Here is a 22,331-nt window from a genome sequence, read left to right on the forward strand (position 1 = left end):
ATTGCCGACCTGGCATTGCCCTCGATTTGCAAAGAAATAGGCGAATGAAGGTTGGAACAGATTAGATCATTTTGGCTGTAGACTCGCGTAAAACTCCATTCTGACTAATGATGGGTCGTGATGGCACTAGACGCGGTCCGGGTGGCAGAGGACGATTTGTTTGGGGTGGGGGAAGCGCAATCATAACCCTTCATGGCGTACTAAAAAAAATTGCAAGTTTAATTTAACTTCGGATTGTTTACTTCTATGATCTTAGCTTCTTTTTGCAAAAAGGACTTTTATATCAAAAAATTGATTGCTCAATGTTGGAAAGAATTGAAATCCAGCAAAAAATAGATGCATTAAAAAGCGCTCAACCCAAACTGTACCCCGAGCTTTGTCGGTGGTTATTCTTTGTAAAGTTGGCAAGCGAATTATCTTGAGCAAGGATTTTGGGCCCATTTTCATAAAACGTCAGCTCAGGTTTACCCTTCCTACAGCAGCAACCGTGTCCGCAATGTCAGTTGAAATAACTAATGGATACTTGCAATGTATACACTTTAACGGTAGGTTCTTTGAGAATTATCGCTTCTTCACAATCGACAATGTATAAACGTTACATTTAGTTGAAAGGAATTAGTATTTTGAAATGAAAGATATTGGTACTCTCATCTGCAGAATATTGCCATGGCGTGTTTGAAACCTTGCCCTCCGTAGATCGATGGAAATATATTTCCGTGGGATTTGAAAAGGTCAACACCATCTAGATGTGTTTTTTCATCCATCTTTATGTTCTCCGGCTGAAGTCAAAAATCATTTGAGGCATGCACAACCTGCTTTGTCGTTTTTCCTTCTCTGGGAATATGATCAACCAGCCCCGGGTATTAACGCCTTCTACCAACGTTCATTCAAAGTTTCTGCCGAGTTGGCTGGCTTAAATTGGGCGTGTGCTGGGCGAGGATAAAACCCAATGAGATAGTTATAGCGCTGGTAACGAGAGCGGTTATTTTATGAGATTTCAATCTGCGCGATAATTATGATATCCGGGGAAGATGATCGTTATCCACGTGTCAGCCACCGCCATCAAAGAGGACAAGTCTCGGGGCGAGGGTAACTTTCATGTTGAACTATCAAATAGGTAATGATTATCGCCGGGGATACGCCATGACAAGTTCCAGGGCCCCAGGGCGGTCATTACGAAAATGATCCGGTGTAGAAACCCGCGCGAACTGTGATCCGCTTTCTTATCGAGGAAGAATCGTGACTTGGGTAAATCTCGGCGACCAGGGAGTTTTTCCTGCTCTGAGTGCAACTTCCTCTTTCTTCAAGGCTACAGTTGTACAGCGGCGCGAGTCCGCCATGATTCCCCGGAACAGCTTCCGACCCAGCTTCGCATTCACGTGGCTCATTGTGCGACACTTCACCGCGCACATGCCGTCCCATTCAAACTTATTCAGAGCGATTAACGTCACAATGGACTGAATAAACTTTTATAGAATAAATTCGCTTGAAATTAGTTTTTATCAACCCTCACGGGTGAGATCTTTTAAATAGCGCGTTGCATCTCAGCCCAATTACCGCATACTTCAAACTTTTTGAGTCCGCATAGACAACTTTTTGAAGACACTCGAAGAGCATCTTCAGCAGAAGATCGCATGTTGTTGGCTGACGGGACTGTGCTTTCGCCCCGGAATTTTCCGCTTCTTGTTTGTAGTAAACCCGACACACCAGCAAACCTACGTTGCAAATAAATTCATTGAGTTTACTAACATCTTGTCACCAATGCCTAATGAATGGTCATTATCCTAGAAGTGAAACAATTGCTGTGTTCTGTTGTCGCCTTTTTGGTCTTCCTATTTGGTTTGGTCATTTAATGTGTTCTACGGCAGAAAATAAAGTCGGATTTCCCAAATTCACATCAGACTGGTGCGAAGAACTATATGATGGCAGAAGCAAGAAATAGGTTATTTCGATCCATGTCCACTACATGGGTGTGTCAGTCTTCGTCTGAAAAAAGTTTAGGTCAATTGCATTCATGAGAGATCTGTACTTATGGAAATACTCCCTTCATCTAGCATCCGTCGATTAAAGGTAAAGCTTTTAAAACCAGGATAATTTGATCAATAATTAGTTACGCCATTAGAGATATGACATCAAAATCCATATTGTCCATACTTGTCCTTTGACCCTTGCGGGAAGCGGAAGCTCACAACCATTTCATATTTAAGTTCTTCCGGGTCAGTTGCATGTGGTAGGTCACGGTGCTTTAGTGACACAACTATGACATGTATGACGTTGCCAAAGTGACGGTAGATCTCGATTATACAAAACATGCCATACCAGTCGCTAGAATAAAGAATTCAAATTTTAGTTTCAGCCTCACCCGAAATCCACCCCATTTTCCATATTTGTTTGTTTTAAATTGACAATGGCGGGAAAAAATGGGATCCTTGGGGATCGTGAATGGTGTGAGGTGATAGGGGGCATCCTGGACTAACTTGCCATACCAGTCGCTACACTAAACAACTTGAATTTTTAGTTCCAGCCTCACCCGGAAAATAGACCATCCATGCAACCTGACCATGCCCAAAATATTGCTCTCACATAGAATTGTTTTGAAAATTTATGCAACAGCTGATTGCAACAACAAAGATGCAAAAAATGCAACATTTTGGCTTGGTCGGGGACCAAAGAAGCATTAACATGACTATGACACAAACAACGACGAACCCTGCCCGCTGGAAACTTATCGCGTTTTAAAAAATATCTATGAATTCGTTTTAAAAAGCGGTAGGTTTGTGATTTTATGCAAGTTTGTTGGGCTTGGGGAACATTACCATGACAAGAAGAGCGCCACAGTTCTAACACCTAGAGTTTCTTGTGCCATTATTCATGTTATTCCGAATCTGTGACCATCTTGGCCGAAAAAAATCAGTGGCGAGGAAAAGAAGCATTCGAGTTGTGATTGCTCATCAGACCATATTCTTAGCTCTATGAGGCATATGACGCTAACTGGTCAGATTTTCAGCTAGGCGACCTCGGGCGTAAGACGGAGTGGACACGCCTCTCCTGACAACTGCGGCCGGGCTAAGTAGCTTCATTACATTGGGATACTATCGGAGGCTGCATACTGCCAGAGGGATAGTGGTAGGAAGACCGGCCGTGTTGCGCCAATCGGTTATAGGATTATTCAGTGATGGCCAGCGTGGCGTCCGTTTAATGAACGTATTGAAGATTCTAACGAATCTTTTGCCCCGGACTCCAGTAGGGTCAGCCAACAGTGTTCCAATCAACAGAAATAAATACTGCAATTTGGAATTTTCAGCTGTTGATTAAATTCAAAGACTTGAAAGTAAACCACTAATTATTTGCAATGTAGAATTTCGACCAATAAATTTCTGGAATCTTGGACACCCCCAACAATTACACGTTAATTGATTAAACGGCAGCGTTTTGCTTTTGGTTGAATTCTTCAGCATTTGTGGGCTGGACCTTGGAGAGTATTAACCAGTTTTAGAAGCGCTGTGTTTGAAATAGTTAGGTTGCCTTACTGAGTTTGCGTAACCATAGGGTCCCCTCTGCGACCCAGGTGCCTGCCCAAACCAGGTGTTTAAATGGTCATTATCGAATTATCGTAAATCCAAATTCTCATTATTACCCATTAGTAGCTGCCTTTAGTTGCAGAGAGGGTAATGATATCGTTAACTTTTTGACGAAATTGGCGAATTTGGCAAAACAACCTCGTTAACTTATTAGGTTCATTTTGGTCATTATAAGCCTGCATGTCACGAATCTGCTTGCAAAAGCTGGACCCCAGATTATATAATGAGAGAATGACATCATCTTCTATAGCTAAGGTAGAGTCGGACACATTATTGGGCGTCGAAATCCGCGGTCTTAAAAGCTAGGTCAGTTTCTCGTTCCGAAGTCCGGTCTTTATCTCATACACTGCTGATCATATGTAGGAGGTCATGTGTGAGCTACAAAGTATATCTATGTATTCAAAACTTTATGTAATAAATAAAAACTATGACACTCCACCAGTCAGAAAAAGGCTGAAATACCCGTCTTGAGTGGAATTGATGCTTTGAGAACAATTTCTCCTCATAGTCAAGATACGATTATATTTCGCTATCTCTGGGCAAGATAGCTGCAAAACACCACCACATGTACTATGCTTTCCCATCACGTTTGAGAGTTCTTCTACTGTTTCAAACGGCCATCAATGGGTACGAGTCCTTCATGCTACGAGTACCTCAAAGTCCTGTCTGAATATGATTAGTGTTTTGACAACAATTTTCCTGAGTCGTGTTAGCATATTGTTGATGTATTTCGTTATCTCTGGGCAAGACAGCCGAGTGTGGGGAAAACGAAACACCACACAAGCACTGCCTGTCAGATTTGAGAGGTCCTCTCGCAATGCCCACTGCTTTGATTATACATGTACATACGGCTAATCACCACTGAGCAAGAGTCCTTTATTCTATCTACGCCGAGTACCTAGAAGTCCCGTCTGAGTAGATTGGTGTTTTGAGAACAATTTCATCAAAGTGGTGTTTAGAATACGATTAACTCATTTAGATGTATTTCGTTATCTCCATGCTAGATGAAAATGAAAACACTAAACAACACAAGTTACGATGCCATTTTTTTCTGTGGGTTTTTGGTAGACATGCGCCGTCTTCGTCCCCCTCCGGACCCTGTGTGAACTAGTATTTCATAATAGTTTTGTCTCCATTATTTCAAAGCTACGTTTATGTTGATGTTTTTCATAAAATCCCCTCGGTGATTTAAACTGCACAGTCTATTAGGTTTATCAGTAACACAGTTGGTAAGCCAGTAATTGGAAAATAGCATGCATGAGGCAATGGTGTAGATCATAGGTTATTTTGAACAAAAGGCTTCCTAGTTTGGGACCATCAGCGCCACGAAGTCGGTCAGACTCTGCCAACCTTTAGGGGAACATTCTTAAAATTTCGAAACCTGCAGTCGCCATCTTGAAAACAGCGGTCAAAAGTCTGGAGTGGATGTCAAGTGGTCGGTTTACTGGAGAAAGTCGTGTTCTGCGGCCACTCCGGCGCCGGCAAACATTGTGTCCCAAGGATGCGTCCAATTCAAAAACACTTCAAACCACTTTTACACAATCTTACGACCCAACAAAGATCATGGCAAGAAAGTCGACCAAAAATCCAACGAAGTGATGTCGCATTGTCGTAATCTGTGACGGGGTAATCAGCAATGCTTCCAATGGACGTTTTGCGACAATGGAATGTGGACCAAAAACAGGCTTTTGATGGGAGTTTTAAAACACTTGAATGTCAATTGACCCTTATCAGGAATTTGGAACATTGTGTCCGCTACCTGTTTTTGTTTTCTTTAGAGTCTCATCTGCCTGGCTCTATGATTCTTCTTTATGTCCTCAAGTCGGTCATTGGCAATGACTGGAGACAACCACAAAACACCGAATAATTCCTTAAATCATTGACCGGGGTGACAAGAGATGGGCGGGACAAGTGTTCCTTTTAAACCGCGTCTATTAGCGGGCTAATAGTAATCATCGAATAAGAGGATAATAGCTAATGACATGGTGAAATGTCGCTTTTTATGTAACCGAGTTTAATTCTCTTTTTTCAATCCTCACGCATTAAGAACAACATGATTTATTTAACATTTTATATCTCAAAATTGCCAATATGGATCAAGATGATAACATGAGAGCGTTTTAGAATCAAACTCTTCAATTATTGCACCACAATTGTCGCTTCGGTATAAGAAGACCAATCGCCCTTCCCTAACTAGTCCGGGGCAACTCCATCAAGACATACATTGGTCATCATTAGGCAATCTAAGCAGTTATTGGTCGATGATCTAAGAGCAGCTGGCCTCTCATTAGGGTAGAGCAGCATCTACTTGGCAGTTCTGAGACGTAGTGTATTTTGAGAGATTGTCAGCTCATGTTGACAATGTGCGCTAGGTTAGGTTTACCTGTTGATAAGGCCCCGTTGCCATGTCCAATTGGCTTCGTTAACTCCGGAGCTCCGGTAATCATGACTCGCTCGGTTTTTATTTCTTTATCCGTCTTTTGTTGGGCGAGGTCCCGATGTCGAGGAAAGAACGGCGTAGGGCTTCAAAGACGGCCAACACGTGCTCGTTAGGGTCAAAGCAACACTGAAGTCGCACGCGGCCCCGAGTAAGTAATTGCCCGCACGACTTCAATTCAGCCAATCGAGAAACGCGGTCGAGCCAAAGCGAAGTTAGCCTCTTGTCAATATTTTCTCTTCCGTCACGAAGATGATTTCAAATCAAAGGATGGCGACTAGCGAAGTGCCACCGAGTCGATCGTGTTTCTCGGTTCTAATTATGCCGGGTTGATCCTTTGATAAGCGCTGATGAAGACCATTAAGATTTATTGCTCCCCGGTGGTCCTCTGGAAGCAGATATCAATACGCGAATAAAATTCATGTGCGTCAATCATCCTTCTTTTCGGGCGACATGTGAATTGAAAATGGTAAAAAATAAATGTAAATTATATCACTTTTAAATGTATACTGCACAACTGTAATGTCTCCAGCCATGTCTAAAACTGTTTCTCAGCTGTTGAAACCACAGAGCCAACTCTTGGCCGTTTTAGGCCTTGTAAGCTGCCAAAAAGATTGTCCGATCTCTGAAGCTTTAAGTTGTGCAAATTGAGAATGCGAATATCTCTTCGATTCGAGAAACGAGATGGGCGTTTATTCGTGCCACTACGGTTACTTGGGGTATTTTGCTACAAGGAATCTCGGTCTTTTTGTCTCGTCATTTCGTCAAGCAATTGCTATCGCCCCCTGCTCGCAAAGTGATGAAATTGACATTTTTCATTTCTGAGTTTAACACAGTTGCGATAGCTCGTCATAAGCACACTTGCAAAAGGAGTAGTGTGGGGCGTGAGGTTAGCTACCTCACTATGCGAGGCGAACAAAACTGCAACAAACGCCACTTAAAAAGACAGTACACCTGGAACGTGCTTGCATTCTATCTGGCGAAAAGGTCCTTCCTATTCTGGAGGTGAATAAATAAATGTAACTTTGGTTGAGAACAAACATGGTTGGCTACCACTAACTTGTTGACACGTTTGGGCAAAATATAGATCTGTGAGAAAGCGAATGTTCAGAGTTACCCACCCTTCACGGGCAGTTTAATCCGTCCTTTTTATGAAATTACCGAATTAAGTATGAATAACAACCAATTTGTCCCTTTATTTTAGTTAACTTTGCTTATTCATAGGCCCCTTGGTGGTGCATTCGGAAGTAATCAGTCATTTTATTGGTCATCATTTGTAAACTTAGCTAAAATCGGACTGATGATGATTATATGTATGTCTCGCCAATTGATTTTTTTATAACACAATAATTCAATTACAAGTACTCAATTACAGTGTCTTTGTGTTGTAATGATTAAAAAATCACTGGTGTCTCTAACGAACTCTTTGAACAGAACATTGTTACTTGCAACTTTTGTAATTAGTGCCCGTTATGTATCACGGTGAAGACGAACCCGTACGGACTTGACTATTTTACAACATGTATTTGATTCAACTTTTCACGGCAATAACTCATGTATGCATTAAAAGATCCACTTCTATGGCGAAGAAGCGAGTTTACTCGAAATACCTCCCTGCATCTGAATGTATGATAATAGTTCAGATTCATTGTCATAGATCACAAAATAAGACCCTAAACTCGACTTAGAACGATTTTTTCCGCATGGTCCGTCTATCCTTATGATTGAGTGTCTGGGTAACAATATATTCTGCTGAACGATTTTTATAAGGTCCTCCATCTCTATAATGTTTTCTGTCTCTAATTGACGCATTCCTTAATTCGTCATTAACAATACGGTAAGGAAGTTTTAGGGGACACTGGTTCCAGTTACACGGGCACTCTCAGACAAAGCTCCTTTAACGGCAAACGACAGCGACGCCATCTCTCCGCGGTCTGAGAAACCAGTCCAGGTACTTGTTCCTCGTTGCTTGTTGTGCAGCGTTATATGAGACAAGAATATTAATTTTGCACCCATTAACCAAGATTGATTAATTAGTAACCTCGAAAGAACGTACAATTCATCTTCATTAACAGCTCCTCTTCATTCCTGGACAAAAATAGCTGGGAGTCCTGATGAAAACCATTGCACTCTAACACAATAATCAGTGGTTTTCGCTGCGCACCGACAAATAACTAGTGTTCTGATACTAAGGTTGCGATGCATACGTCTTTTTTTGCGTTTTAAGGATAAGAAGAGATAAAGTAATCGGATTATCTGCTTGCCCTGATGCATGTCTTCATATAAAGTTCCATTTAAACTGGGCAGTGTTGTCGATGGCCTAAACTGATTTGTGCTGATGCCCTACATATTCTAAAATACATTGCGGAATACATTCCGGAACAACTGGACTGACAATTAGAATTTTGGTATGATTGATTTGGGAACAATGAAAGGGAACAGAGAAATCTCACTTTTTTTACCATATTTCTATAGTCAATTACATGTAGGTTTAACTAATTGGAACGAGATTGACACTGCAATACTAATATAACGTCACTCCATGTTTGGCTTGCTCTTCCTTACAATTTCAGCAACCTCGTTTAGGTCGCACTATATTTACAGTTTTGATTTTACACTTCCACTAACACCAAGAAAGACTTTAATTTCAATATTTTTTTGCTTTTAAAGGCTTTACATGTACATTGTATGATAAATTGAGCCATCAGATTATCTATCTATCCTCTGATGGATGCATTCATCTTTCCCAATGAAAGCATCCTAGAGTTTAACGGATTAAACACATGTAGGTCCCTACATTTGCTTTCTAAAACCATAGCAAATCACAAGTAAAATGTTTTTTGACACATATACTGACTTATTTTTGATGTGGCAGACAATAAAGTAAAACTTTAAAGTTAAGGATAGTGAGATTTGTACGGAATACGTTTTGAACAGGCGGGATTGTCCCATTTCACATGTTTCAGGACAAAATAGCTGCTGAAGTCTTCGAATTAAAATGCATTTGTTACCTTATTCAGTCGCTCTCTTGGTCGTGTCGATGATGGGTTCTACAACTTTGAGTTTGGACTATGACTTGAAAGTGGCTATAAACGGGAAGATTAAGGTGTCTGGTCAGAGACGAGTTCGTTCGTTGGTTAGCTGCCACTCATTGATTCCAATAACATGTGAATGCAGGAGAGAACCGCGGAAAAGAAACAAGAACGTGATGGGTTGGGGTTGTACTGGCGCTAGATTTCGGCATGATGAGAGGAGCGATGTTACTTGGATATGTGTAGCGTTCAACGATCCGTGTAAAAGAAAACGCATGAACAAGTGTAGGAGAAGAGTTATGGTAGGTATCTCAAATAATACACCCTGTCCTACAATCTTAAAAAGATAAGTATTTTGGGGCTTTTCAGCAAATATGCACCCAAGAGGTAAACGAGTTTTTCATTTAAGTGAAAACCTTCACGGGATGTATATTCATGTATTTGTGCCTAAAACCGTAAAAGCTTCAAAAAACCTTTTTTAAGTGTGTTCAGGTAAAGGCCTCTGCTATAGACAAAAGGTTTGATCCATTGGCTTACGTTTTCAGGGGTTGCCCTGGTGACCATTCTCGGCCTGACTGACGAATGCTTTCTCAGTGCATTTTCAATTTCAGCGCGCGTTTTACAGGCAAATGGACACCTAGTTTTTCCTTTATCGTATTGTAGATGAGATAAAGCATGACTGTATTAAACCGCTTGCACTGAAACATACCATGGTCTACCAGTCTGTGGTGCTTAAAAACTTAACATCTACGTCATACATGTAGGGGGTGGATAGCTATCACGTGTTAGTTAAAATATATCTGGCATTTAGTTCCTGTTGCGATATATACACGCAGCTAAAGCAATAAACTTATTTTGAAATATAATTATCATTTACTCTACATCTTTTTAGGCACGGGTGACATGCCTTAACATTGGACAAGAGTCCAAACATGTCAAAGTAATGCACAACACCCGCAGCCTCATTCAAACAGAAGATCTTCGACGCATGTCGCATGTTCATTGCCCAACGGGGTTTCGAACGATCGTCTGTAATGTACCGTTTTGGCATGACAGGTATAGTATGTTAATTACGAAACATTTGTGAACTAGTATCGACTGGCCACCTTTTTTTGGGGGGGGGGGGGAGGGTAGAGTACTGCATGAAAGAGAATTGTTCGTACGTACCAAATGAACGGGTTCGGACGGAGAGAAGACGTCCAGAGTATTACATAATCACGATGGCAGCGAAATTATATCAAACCGCGCCGAATTTCTCTGCTTGAAAATGAAATCAACTTGATATGACTGGAAAGATTTATTGGAGATACATGTATAGTATATAACAAACATATGTTTTGGCGGAGAGGTTGTTTTCTGAATCAAATTAACCCTTGACACTTCAAGACGTCGTCCTCATCCTAACAATGGTATATTACATGTACAAGATACGAAAAAAAATTTGAACATACATGTACGTCGAGGTTTGAGACATTTTTCTGAGATTTGGTGTGTTTTCGTCTCATCGTCTCTTCATATCAACTTAGAGTCGTTTCCTTACATTTAACGCAGACGGATTATGAAGAAATGTGGGTTGCAACTAGGTCCCAAAAGTGCCTGTAGCGTTCTACATGTAACAGAGAGGTTTCGTCCCAATAACTGTGGGCCAGAGAAGCTGAAAAAAAAGATAACCGTGGTAAACTCGTGTATAGAAGGTGAGTATTATAAGATATACAGCCCAAATCATAAAGTTTTTCACGAGACATTTCAAAGGTTAACATTGCAACATCCATGACACCATAACATTTACTTATTTCATCATCTTGAGATTTTTAAGACTTATCCGTTCTCCCCATCCTCCGGTATTATGCAGTCTATTTTCAGTTCATTAAGACCTACCAGCTTTCTCTCTCTGCCTCTTTTCAGATGATATAAGTGTCATCCGAATAGCAAACCGGCCGACGAGAAGGAATCGCTACATCAGGACCATTAGTTTAACTCGCGACTTCCTTCGTAAAGCCGAGAAGAAGAGAAACAGGAAAGTACGAGTAATGGTAGGGGAATATCGCGTTCGAAGTCGTATCCAGTGTGCGTCAATTTGCCTCCGGATAAATCCGAGTTGGGTTGTCTTTCTCAATCGAAAGAAGAAATGCTTGCAATACACATGGAAGAGGAAAACTAATTTGGCATCGTGAAGTGTTTAATAACAATGTAGGATAATATACATGTAGGACTAAGTGCAAGTTGGTATGAGATTCAAGAAGCACCGCTAATTATGTAACTCAAGGCCGCAAGCGATATGCTCGTGATGTTCGGATCTCGATGCCAACATCGTTCAATACACTAGACGTGAATGACATACTGCTCAGCAGATATGGGCGTTTGCTGACCGTCTGTCACTAGCAGTAAAAAAATTGAAGACACTTTGTTTAATTCTTTTTGACACACTCTGAGTGATTATATTATTTATGGCATATACTGTACTATTCATTGCCAGTACCGAGAATTAATATACATGTATATCGGGTGTGTGTGTCTTTGGCACAATGCAATGGAGTATGCAGCAGCTCTACAACCAAATCGTCAGATGTCATGTGGCTAGTCATAAAACTAATGCCTTAAAATTATGGTTGAAAACAATCTCCTAATTTTTGTTTTGTCATGAGCCATTGGGGTTCCAGGGAATTCACCAACAACCAATCATGGTGAATTACACACAGGTGGTGGCAGCACATTCCGAAATTGCCTCCTTGTTCCAGCCAGGAAACCAATACAGAGACTTGGTCAGTGGGCATATTGCATTTAGGATTACGAGCCACCCGTTTTCAAAGGTTATAAGGAGTGTTCTTTATAGATGGTGAGCTACGAGTGATCATTCAGGCAGACCCAGCCGTTTTGATATGTCCCCTGGGTTGATCCTATTTTTGGTGTTATTGCTGCTACAGATGCACTTGCAGACACAACAGAGTACGAGGAGACCGCCAAAACTGCCAAAACCGATGGAAAGACCAACGATCATGTTTTCCCTTGTTGCACTGGTCTTGGTGTCCTGAAAATTGAAGGAGGACATATTGTGATGTGTTATCAATTAAAATGTAATTGGTGTAACTGGAAATCACTTGAACTACATCTTATGTAGCGGACTCGATGATCTGTGGTATGGCCATAAGGAGACGGATGCACAGACGTGTGTATACCGCATGATGAACCAAACAATATGTTACGTGTAAGTGTGAGAGTGATTTTTAAAGTTTGAAAATTCATCACTTTTGTATAAAGTAGGCTACTTGAAATTCAGACTTCACCCCTCGCCCTCCCTTCCCCCATTCCAGATGTTTTCTACAGGTTTTTTCCTTGTCTGAACATGATCTCTTACCTTGGTCGGTTGTCCAGCAGACTTCTTGTACCCCTCATTGCCTTGACCTCGTGTGGTGTCCGCTGGCGTGGTTGGTGGTGTACTGCTGGTGGTTGTCGAGCGCGCAGTGTCCATAATTATCTGGATAGTGAGAATTGTGATCCATGCTGAAAAAGCATTGTAGCGTGAAGTAATTGCATCCTATAACTTTTTGCGAAAGGTTAGACTCTTGCATCCTGGTATCGATTTAAGCCGCGCCATGCAATACATTTAACGTCATCTCCACAGACGTCTCGGACTGTTCGGGTATTTCCCAAGGTCGTCAGAAGTTTGGAAATTTTCTAAGGAGCCGCCATAGAAAGCGCGAAAATCGTAACCTACGTTACGGAGAGTGAGAGTACCTGATACTTTAAACCAAAACTCCGAACCAGAGTTCTGAACTGAAATAGGCAGACAAGAAACGTTAACAAAATGAATAGGGCTCAGCCGGGATTTGAACCCGGGACCTCCCGCACCCAAAGCGGGAATCATGCCACTAGACCACTAAGCCGCACATGTTCTTCAACTGGTATTACAAGTACATGTACTAATGAACATTGTATTTCAAACAGCTGTCGCATCTTATGCAGGCCTATCAATGAATCAACCAATAGAAATGCATCTCACGTGGGATATTGACTTCTTTATGGATTTTGCCACCACAAATAATGTGTTCATATAAGAGGAAGAAACTAATGCTTGTTTAAGTTTTGATCTTATAGGCAGTACTAGGGGTCTTTAACAGGAAATTAAATATCATTTATTATGAAGTGCTGGATAAAAAGAACATTTTTTCCTTGGAGAAATATATCAAAAATTAAGAAAAGATCCGGACGTTGTAAAATTTTCGTCTGGGATCTCTCAGGCTGTTCCCAGCCAAACACTACCTCACAAAAGAGAACGACCCTTTCACAACATATTCATATTGCATCATCTGAAACCAGTGCAGGAATCAGGCTCAGTGGGAACAGTAAACGATCCATTGAACCTTCAGTGGTCACACTCGGGTACACTGCATGGACTTGGCAACTAACGCATCTTAATAACAAATCCAATAGATACCCTTAAAATCATACTGAGAACAATTGCACATTTTATGTACCACATTACATTGTATGCGACATACACCAAAACTATTCCGACATTTAATGTACAGACTAGCCAGTGGCTACCCCAGCTTGGTACGCGCGCACACGATCACCTCAAACTAACTTCAAACATGAATATAGACCTATGAGCACTGCCAGATGATGTTGACCTTTTACAACCTCACATGCCCTTTAACGTGATATAGGAAAACTAACAGAGAGCACTCCAACATGCCCAATATATCACATCTCACTAGGATTCGCTAGAATAATCTATAATGTTCAATATATCACTAAGATTCACCAGTACAATCAATCATGCACAGTATATCATTAAGAATAACGAAGAAATTCTTGCACATGTGCGCATACCTGTAACCTGTCGGCCTACCACGTGCTTACACATGGAGCGACCACACAGGACGTGTGTTCACCACGTTTTCTCGCAAGGAACTGACATTGAATACATGAATTACTACGTTAATACGTCATTACTGAATGACAAAGGCTGTTTGAAGAGAAGGCTTGGCATGGGCATAATGCGTGCGCCGGCTTGAGGTGATGTAATATATATGTAGACAGGCTGTGAAGTTCGTTTAATTTGTGAGGTTGCTTTGTTTGCGTTTTTGGTGTGACGAAGTTCTCTATTGTGTGACGACCGAATATGTTTGCTTGTTTGTACTGGACATGATTATCTAGTGTGTCGGCGACAGGCTTTTCAGTTGTAATGTTATACGGATATGGTGAAATTGACATGTTGAACTGTCCTCGTATACTTAGTGACATAACGTGTCTTTCCCATCCACCCCTTTGTCAGTGGCGGGATCTCTCGTTGCCTCTTTTCATGCAAATATGCATGGCTTTCCCAACTGAAGTAATAACAAAAGTGAGACATCACCTGGGGTAGAATAATATTACAACCGTCAATTTCATTAGCGACAAACGATCAGACTGGTCTATTGTTAACGGCAACCGGCGATTGTATTCACTGGTCAGAATGTTTCGGGTGGGATGGAAAAGTTTTGAAATAATCAAGTGCCGAGTGATTGTATTTTGTGGGATATTTAACGTGACGGTGCGTATGCGCCCTTGGATTTGAAGAATCTGCCCAAAAGACACCGAATTAGTAAAAACAGGTCAATAATAACCTGATAGCAATGCTGATAGCACATACAAGGCCAGCACAAATGAGTTACGTTGACTACCCGCATCCTACGTTCATCCATTCAAACACAAAATTATTTTCAAGTTCGAAACAGAAAAATTTCAAAACATAGGGCTCAGCCGGGATTTGAACCCGGGACCTCCCGCACCCAAAGCGGGAATCATGCCACTAGACCACTGAGCCGCACATGTGTATTTACTGGTATTACAAGTACATGTACTAATGTACATTGTATTTCAAACAGCCGTCGCATCTTAGGCAGGCCTATCAATGAATCAACCAATAGAAATGCATCTCACGTGCGATATTGACTTCTTTATCATTTTTGCCACCACAAATAATGTGTTCATATAAGAGGAAGAAACTAATGCTTGTTTAAGTTTTGATCTTATAGGCAGTACTGGGGTCTTTAACAGGAAATTAAATACCATTTATTATGAAATGCTGGAAAAAGGAACATTTTTTCCTAGGAGAAATATATAAAAAATTAAGAAAAGATCCGGACGTTGTAAAATTTTCGTCTGGGATCTCTCAGGCTGTTCCCAGACAAACACTACCCCAGAAAAGAGAACGATCATTTCACAACATATTCATATTGCATCATCTGAAACCAGTGCAGGAATCAGGCTCAGTGGGAACAGTAAACAATTAACTGAACCTTCAGTTGTCACACTCGGGTACACTGCATGGACTTGGCAACTAATGCATCTTAATAACAAATCCAATAGATACCCTTAAAATCATACTGAGAACCTTTAACGTGATATAGGAAAACTACCAGAGAGCACTCCAACATGCCCAATATATCACATCTCACTAGGATTCGCTAGAATAATCTATAATGTTCAACATATCACTAAGATTCACCAGTACAATCAATCATGCTCAGTATATCATTAAGAATAACGAAGAAATTCTTGCACATGTATGCATACCTGTAACCTGTCGGCCTACCACGTGCTTACACATGGAGCGACCACACAAGACGTGTGTTCACCATGTTTTCTCGCAAGGAACTGACATTGAATACATGAATTACTACGTTAATACGTCATTACTGAATGACAAAGGCTGTTTAAAGAGAACGCTTGGCATGGGCATAATGCGTGCGCCGGCTTGACGTGATGTAATACATATGCAGACAGGCTATGTAGTTCGTTTAATTTGTGAAGTTGCTTTGTTCGCGTTTTGGGTGTGACGAAGTTCTCTATTGTGCAACGACAGAATATGTTTGCTTGTTTGTACTGGTCATGATTATTTAGTATGTCGGCGACACGCTTTTCAGTTGTAATGTTATACGGACATGGTGAAATGAACATGTTGAACTGTCCTCGTATACTTAGTGACATAACGTGTCTTTCCCATACACCCATTTGTCAATGGCGGGATCTCTCGTTGCCTCTTTTCATGCAAATGTGCATGGCTTTCCCAACTGAAGTAATAACAAAAGTGAGACATCACCTGGGGTAGAATGACATTACAACCGTCAATTTCATTAGCGACAAACGATCAGACTGGTCTATTGTTAACGGCAACCGGGGATTGTATCAATTGGTCACAATGTTTCGGGTGGGATGGAATTTTTTTAAATACATGTACTCAAGTGCCGAGTGATTGTATTTTGTGGGATATTTAATGTGACGGTGCGTATACGGCCTTGGGTTTGAAGAATCTGCACAAAAGACACTGAATTAGTAAAAACAGGTCAATAATAACCTGATAGCAATGCTGATAGCACATACAAGGCCAGCACAAATGAGTTACGTGGACTTCCCGCACCCTACGTTCATCCATTCAAGCACAAAATTATTTTCAAGTTCGAAACAGAAACATTTCAAAACATAGGGCTCAGCCGGGATTTGAACCCGGGACCTCCCGCACCCAAAGCGGGAATCATGCCACTAGACCACTGAGCCGCACATGTGACATTAACTGGTATTCCAAGTACATGTACTAATGTACATTGTATTTCAAACAGCCGTCGCATCTTGTGCAGGCCTATCAATGAATCAACCAATAGAAATGCATCTCACGTGCGATATTGACTTCTTTATCGTTTTTGCCACCACAAATAATGAGTTCATATAAGAGGAAGAAACTAATGCTTGTTTAAGTTTTGATCTTATAGGCAGTACTAGGGGTCTTTAACAGGAAATTAGATATCATTTATTATGAAGTGCTGGATAAAAAGAACATTTTTTCCTTGGAGAAATATATCAAAAATTAAGAAAAGATTCGGACGTTGTAAAATTTTCGTCTGGGATCTCTTAGGCTGTTCCCAGCCAAACACTACCTCACAAAAGAGAACGACCCTTCCACAACATATTCATATTGCATCATCTGAAACCAGTGCAGGAATCAGGCTCAGTGGGAACAGTAAACGATCCATTGAACCTTCAGTGGTCACACTCGGGTACACTGCATGGACTTGGCAACTAACGCATCTTAACAACAAATCCAATAGATACCCTTAAAATCATACTGAGAACAATTGCACATTTTATGTACCACATTACATTGTATGTGACATACACCAAAACTATTCCGACATTTAATGTACAGACTAGCCAGTGGCTACACCAGCTTGGTACGCGCGCACACGATCACCTCGAACTAACTTCAAACATGAATATACATGTAGATCTATGAGCACTGCCAGATAATGTTGACTTTTTACAACCTCACATGCCCTTTAACGTGATATAGGAAAACTACCAGAGAGCACTCCAACATGCCCAATATATCACATCTCACTAGGATTCGCTAGAATAATCTATAATGTTCAATATATCACTAAGATTCACCAGTACAATCAATCATGCTCAGTATATCACTAAGAATAACGAAGAAATTCTTGCACATGTGCGCATACCTGTAACCTGTCGGCCTACCACGTGCTTACACATGGAGCGACCACACAAGACGTGTGTTCACCATGTTTCTCGCAAGGAACTGACATTGAATACATGAATTACTACGTTAATACGTCATTACTGAATGACAAAGGCTGTTTAAAGAGAACGCTTGGCATGGGCATAATGCGTGCGCCGGCTTGATGTGATGTAATATATATGTAGACAGGCTGTGCAGTTAGTTTAATTTGTGAAGTTGCTTTGTTCGCGTTTTGGGTGTGACGAAGTTCTCGATTGTGCAACGACAGAATATGTTTGCTTGTTTGTACTGGACATGATTATTTAGTATGTCGGCGACAGGCTTTTCAGTTGTAATGTTATACGGACATGGTGAAATGAACATGTTGAACTATCCTCGTATACTTAGTGACAAAACGTGTCTTTCCCATCCACCCCTTTGTCAATGGAGGGATCTCTCGTTGCCTCTTTTCATGCAAATATGCATGGATTTCCCAATTGAAGTAATAACAAAAGTGAGACATCACCTGGGGTAGAATAACATTACAACCGTCAATTTCATTAGCGACAAACGATCAGACTGGTATATTGTTAACGGGAACCGGCGATTGTATCCACTGGTCAGAATGTTTCGGGTGGGATGGAAATTTTTGAAATAATCAAGTGCCGAGTGATCGTATTTTGTGACGATGCGTATACGGCCTTTGGGTTGAAGAATCTGCCCAAAAGACACTGAATTAGTAAAAACAGGCCAATAATAACCTGATAGCAGTGTTGATAGCATATTATACAAATCCAGCACAAACGAGTTACGTGGACTACCCGCATCCTACGTTCATCCATTCAAACACAAAATTATTTTCAAGTTCGAAACAAAACATAGGGCTCAGCCGGGATTTGAACCTGGGACCTCCCGCACCCAAGGCGGGAATCATGCCACTAGACCACTAAGCCGCACATGTTCTTGAACTGGTATTACGAGTACTAATCTACATTTTCTTTCAAACAGCTGTCGCATCTTATGCAGGCCTATCAATGAATCAACCAATAGAAATGCATCTCACGTGGGATATTGACTTCTTTATGGATTTTGCCACCACAAATAATGAGTTCATATAAGAGGAAGAAACTAATGCTTGTTTAAGTTTTGATCTTATAGGCAGTACTAGGGGTCTTTAACAGGAAATTAAATATCATTTATTATGAAGTGCTGGATAAAAAGAACATTCTTTCCTTGGAGAAATATATCAAAAATTAAGAAAAGATCCGGACGTTGTAAAATGTTCGTTTGAGAACTCTCAGGCTGTTCCCAGACAAACTCTACCCCACAAAAGAGAACGACCATTTCACAACATATTCATATTGCATCATCTGAAACCAGTGCAGGAATCAGGCTCAGTGGGAACAGTAAACAATTAACTGAACCTTCAGTTGTCACACTCGGGTACACTGCATGGACTTGGCAACTAACGCATCTAAATAACAAATCCAATAGATACCCTTAAAATCATACTGAGAACCTTAAGCGTGATATAGGAAAACTACCAGAGAGCACTCCAACATGCCCAATACATCACATCTCACTAGGATTCGCTAGAATAATCTATAATGTTCAATATATCACTCAATCATGCACAGTATATCATTAAGAATAACGAAGAAATTCTTGCACATGTTTGCATACCTGTAACCTGTCGGCCTACCACGTGCTTACACATGGAGCGACCACACAGGACGTGTGTTCACCATGTTTTCTCGCAAGGAACTGACATTGAATACATGAATTACTACGTTAATACGTCATTACTGAATGACAAAGGCTGTTTAAACAGAACGCTTGGCATGGGCATAATGCGTGCGCCGGCTTGATGTGATGTAATATATATGTAGACAGGCTATGTAGTTAGTTTAATTTCTGAAGTTGCTTTGTTCGCGTTTTGGGTGTGACGAAGTTCTCTATTGTGCAACGACAGAATATGTTTGCTTGTTTGTACTGGTCATGATTATTTAGTATGTCGGCGAGAGGCTTTTCAGTTGTAATGTTATACGGACATGGTGAAATGAACATGTTGAACTGTCCTCGTATACTTAGTGACATAACGTGTCTTTCCCATACACCCATTTGTCAATGGCGGGATCTCTCGTTGCCTCTTTTCATGCAAATGTGCATGGCTTTCCCAATTGAAGTACATGTAATAACAAAAGTGAGACATCACCTGGGGTAGAATAACATTACAACCGTCAATTTCATTAGTGACGAACGATCAGACTGTCCATTGTTAACGACAACCTGCGATTTTATCCACTGGTCAGAATGTTTCGGGTGGGATAGATTTTTTTGAAATAATCAAGTGCCGAGCGATTGTATTTTGTGGGATATTTAATGTGACGGTGCGTATACGGCCTTGGGTTTGAAGAATCTGCCCAAAAGACACTGAATTAGTAAAAACAGGCCAATAATAACCTGATAGCACATACAAGGCCAGCACAAATGAGTTACGTGGACTTCCCGCATCCTACGTTCATCCATTCACACACAAAATTATTTTCAAGTTCGAAACAGAAAATTTCAAAACATAGGGCTCAGCCGGGATTTGAACCCGGGACCTCCCGCACCCAAAGCGGGAATTATGCCACTAGACCACTAAGCCGCACTTGTTACTTTAGTTTTACCAGAAACATAGATTGCCTTTCAAACAGCTGCCACATCTTCTGTTTCAATAAAACAACCAATGGAAATGCATCTTACATTTGATATTAACTAATATATCGATTGAATGCACCACAAATCATACATTAACAGGAAATTGAATGGCGCATGTGCCAGTAATATAGCAGTGATTTACAGAGAAACGTTTGTCTGGAGTTCATAGTTTCCAAGGTGGTGAAAAATAAATACTTTGTTCATTGGTGAAAATATAGCGTATATGTAATCCAAGTTTGCGCTTCATTTATATCAGGAGAGATAATGTATTAGCGAAATGCGTCATTTCAGAGAACTAGATGACCTCCATCACGGACCTTTGTGCATTTAAGTCCGTGTATCTATCTTACATCACTCTACTCTCTACTCTAAAGCCTTTTTATCAAACAAATCAAGGACGTTTTATAGTACCTTCATGATTAAACCTACCTTTCAGCAGTGTGGGATGGTTGTGTCTGCCTATGACATGGAGGTATGTCATCCGGCTTGTCGGCATTCTTTGCTCAAGAGAAGCATCGTCCTTGAAACCTCAAATCTGAAAAACAGAACCTGACTATCTTTAATAAAAGACATTTGCGTAGCAATTTCAAAGCAAGACATACATAACTTTGATGTTCTAGCTTGTCTGTTTCTGTTAAGAAGCGCCAAAAGTAAATTTTAACGCTCGTCATTGCCAGTATAATTACGTCATTATACGGCCATGTTCGTTTCTGATACCCAGCGGGCCACTGGTAAATAAAGGGTACAAACCAATTTATACGTAGCGTGTATGACACTAGTAGGAGGCATTTTCCGACTTCTTAACGGTTTCTCTAACTTTTTCCTGATTATCCGACAAAAGTCCGACATTGTCTGACTTTTCCCTGAAACACCAGCCGGGGCTTCCCCAAAGAGGGCCAGATCAGAGGCTTATGTTGAATGGGGTTAATGAGGTGTGAGCCAGACACACAGTGTGACCCTAGATGTAAATACTAATAAGCTCACTCAGTTAGGTCACTCTGAGCCTTTTGCTCACAACTTATTAACCCCATTCAACCCGGGCCTTTTATCTTTATTACCCTATTTTGGGAAGCCCTAGTATTTTTCACGGGTTTTCTAGAAATCCAACGTTTTTGTAGGGACAAGTCGGATTTTTGTCGGATAAATTAGGAAAATGTAAGAGAAACCGTATAAAGAAGTCGGAAACGCCTCCTACTAGTGTTATTACAGCGTGATATCTGAATTTCCAGAAAATAATACGACGCACCTACCTTTCTCAAATATGTCTTAACCTTTGCGTGGTTTATTGATATTTACGTCTAGCTTACTGCCACGTATATCGACTAAGCGATCAGCTATTAAGACGCCAGGATTGGTACCAATATGTATTGTTAGTTTCGAAATGATTGGCTTGATCCTGAAAGGAATCGATGAAGCTCTGATATAGTGCTTTTGCCAAATGCAGCGTGAACAATACACGTACAGAACGGATCAGCTTATATTTCCATAGCTTCTATCACTATAACTTGTCTCACCAAGACAGTGAGGTATCAATTTTAGTCTAAAGCACCCAAACTAAACATCAGAATTTTTTTTAAAAATCTTCCGTAGTTTGAAGCAACAAAGCCGTTACACGGTTGCGACGCCAACATCGCTACCGCAAAAACGAACCACATCATTCATTGAAAACTATATTACATTGAAGCTAAGGTGTTTTAGAATACCCTACCATACAGCACCAACATTAAACGGCAGTAAGATTCACCATTTCATCACAGTGAATAAGAACGAGGCAAAACCACCTGAAACGGAGCATAACGTTTACTTCAAATCGATATCAAATACATGTAACAACACAATCAAGTTGATGATGCTTCCTGATCAAATATTTACGTCGAAGTCTCCGGATTTTCATCATGATGTCTTGTTCCTTTAAAAAGAAATGAGGTGACTTTTATGAGGCAATATCTGGGTCTGATCACACCATGTTTTGGCATCGCCGGTGAGCCTGGCTGCATGGCAGGCAAGCGAGCCGTGCTGAGCTGTGCAAGGCAGTCAAATGAAATCTTTAAGCCGTATGAAAAAGGTCTGACTCAGACTTC

The 22,331-nt window shown here is 40.8% G+C and overlaps 1 protein-coding gene, 1 long non-coding RNA gene and 5 other non-coding genes across 9 annotated transcripts; 1 reads left to right on the plus strand and 6 right to left on the minus strand.

The window, feature by feature from the left end:
• Positions 1 to 8,910: 8,910 nt before the first annotated feature.
• On the plus strand, positions 8,911 to 10,697 carry LOC135484985 (uncharacterized). The gene is made up of 3 exons (XR_010446502.1): positions 8,911 to 9,352; positions 9,943 to 10,106; positions 10,602 to 10,697. It is a non-coding gene; the product is annotated as an uncharacterized LOC135484985 (long non-coding RNA).
• Positions 10,698 to 10,962: 265 nt separating this feature from the next.
• LOC135484984 (uncharacterized) lies at positions 10,963 to 22,032 on the minus strand. Of its 3 annotated transcripts, none has more exons than XM_064766708.1 (5): positions 21,959 to 22,032; positions 21,501 to 21,646; positions 20,680 to 20,785; positions 12,406 to 12,551; positions 10,963 to 12,078 (listed from the first exon to the last, which is right to left on the minus strand). In XM_064766708.1, exons 3-5 carry the CDS (start codon positions 20,744 to 20,746, stop codon positions 11,902 to 11,904), a joined length of 390 nt encoding a protein of 129 aa, XP_064622778.1. In that variant the 5' UTR covers positions 20,747 to 20,785; positions 21,501 to 21,646; positions 21,959 to 22,032; the 3' UTR covers positions 10,963 to 11,901. The 3 variants fall into 3 exon arrangements, with proteins under 3 accessions (XP_064622778.1, XP_064622779.1, XP_064622780.1); XM_064766709.1 differs by having other exon boundaries at positions 21,497 to 21,646; XM_064766710.1 differs by lacking the exons at positions 20,680 to 20,785; positions 21,501 to 21,646; positions 21,959 to 22,032 and adding an exon at positions 13,884 to 13,954.
• Positions 12,863 to 12,934, minus strand: Trnap-ugg (transfer RNA proline (anticodon UGG)). The gene has a single exon. It is a non-coding gene; the product is annotated as a tRNA-Pro (tRNA).
• Positions 14,788 to 14,859, minus strand: Trnap-ugg (transfer RNA proline (anticodon UGG)). Its single transcript has one exon. It is a non-coding gene; the product is annotated as a tRNA-Pro (tRNA).
• Positions 16,521 to 16,592, minus strand: Trnap-ugg (transfer RNA proline (anticodon UGG)). Its single transcript has one exon. It is a non-coding gene; the product is annotated as a tRNA-Pro (tRNA).
• Positions 18,429 to 18,500, minus strand: Trnap-ugg (transfer RNA proline (anticodon UGG)). Its single transcript has one exon. It is a non-coding gene; the product is annotated as a tRNA-Pro (tRNA).
• On the minus strand, positions 20,126 to 20,197 carry Trnap-ugg (transfer RNA proline (anticodon UGG)). Its single transcript has one exon. It is a non-coding gene; the product is annotated as a tRNA-Pro (tRNA).
• Positions 22,033 to 22,331: the final 299 nt, after the last annotated feature.

The sequence above is a fragment of the Lineus longissimus genome, chromosome 3 (assembly GCF_910592395.1).
Source record: "Lineus longissimus chromosome 3, tnLinLong1.2, whole genome shotgun sequence".
Classification (NCBI taxonomy): Eukaryota; Metazoa; Nemertea; class Pilidiophora; order Heteronemertea; family Lineidae; genus Lineus; species Lineus longissimus.

Coding starts and splice junctions, on each gene's coding strand:
- LOC135484984 (XM_064766708.1), bottom strand. CDS start 20,746: ATGCCGACAAGCCGGATGACATACCTCCATGTCATAGGCAGACACAAC. Junction 12,552..20,679: donor CCATCCCACACTGCTGAAAG/GTAGGTTTAATC, acceptor ATGCTTTTTCAG/CATGGATCACAATTCTCACT. Junction 12,079..12,405: donor CTGCTGGACAACCGACCAAG/GTAAGAGATCAT, acceptor TTCAATTTTCAG/GACACCAAGACCAGTGCAAC.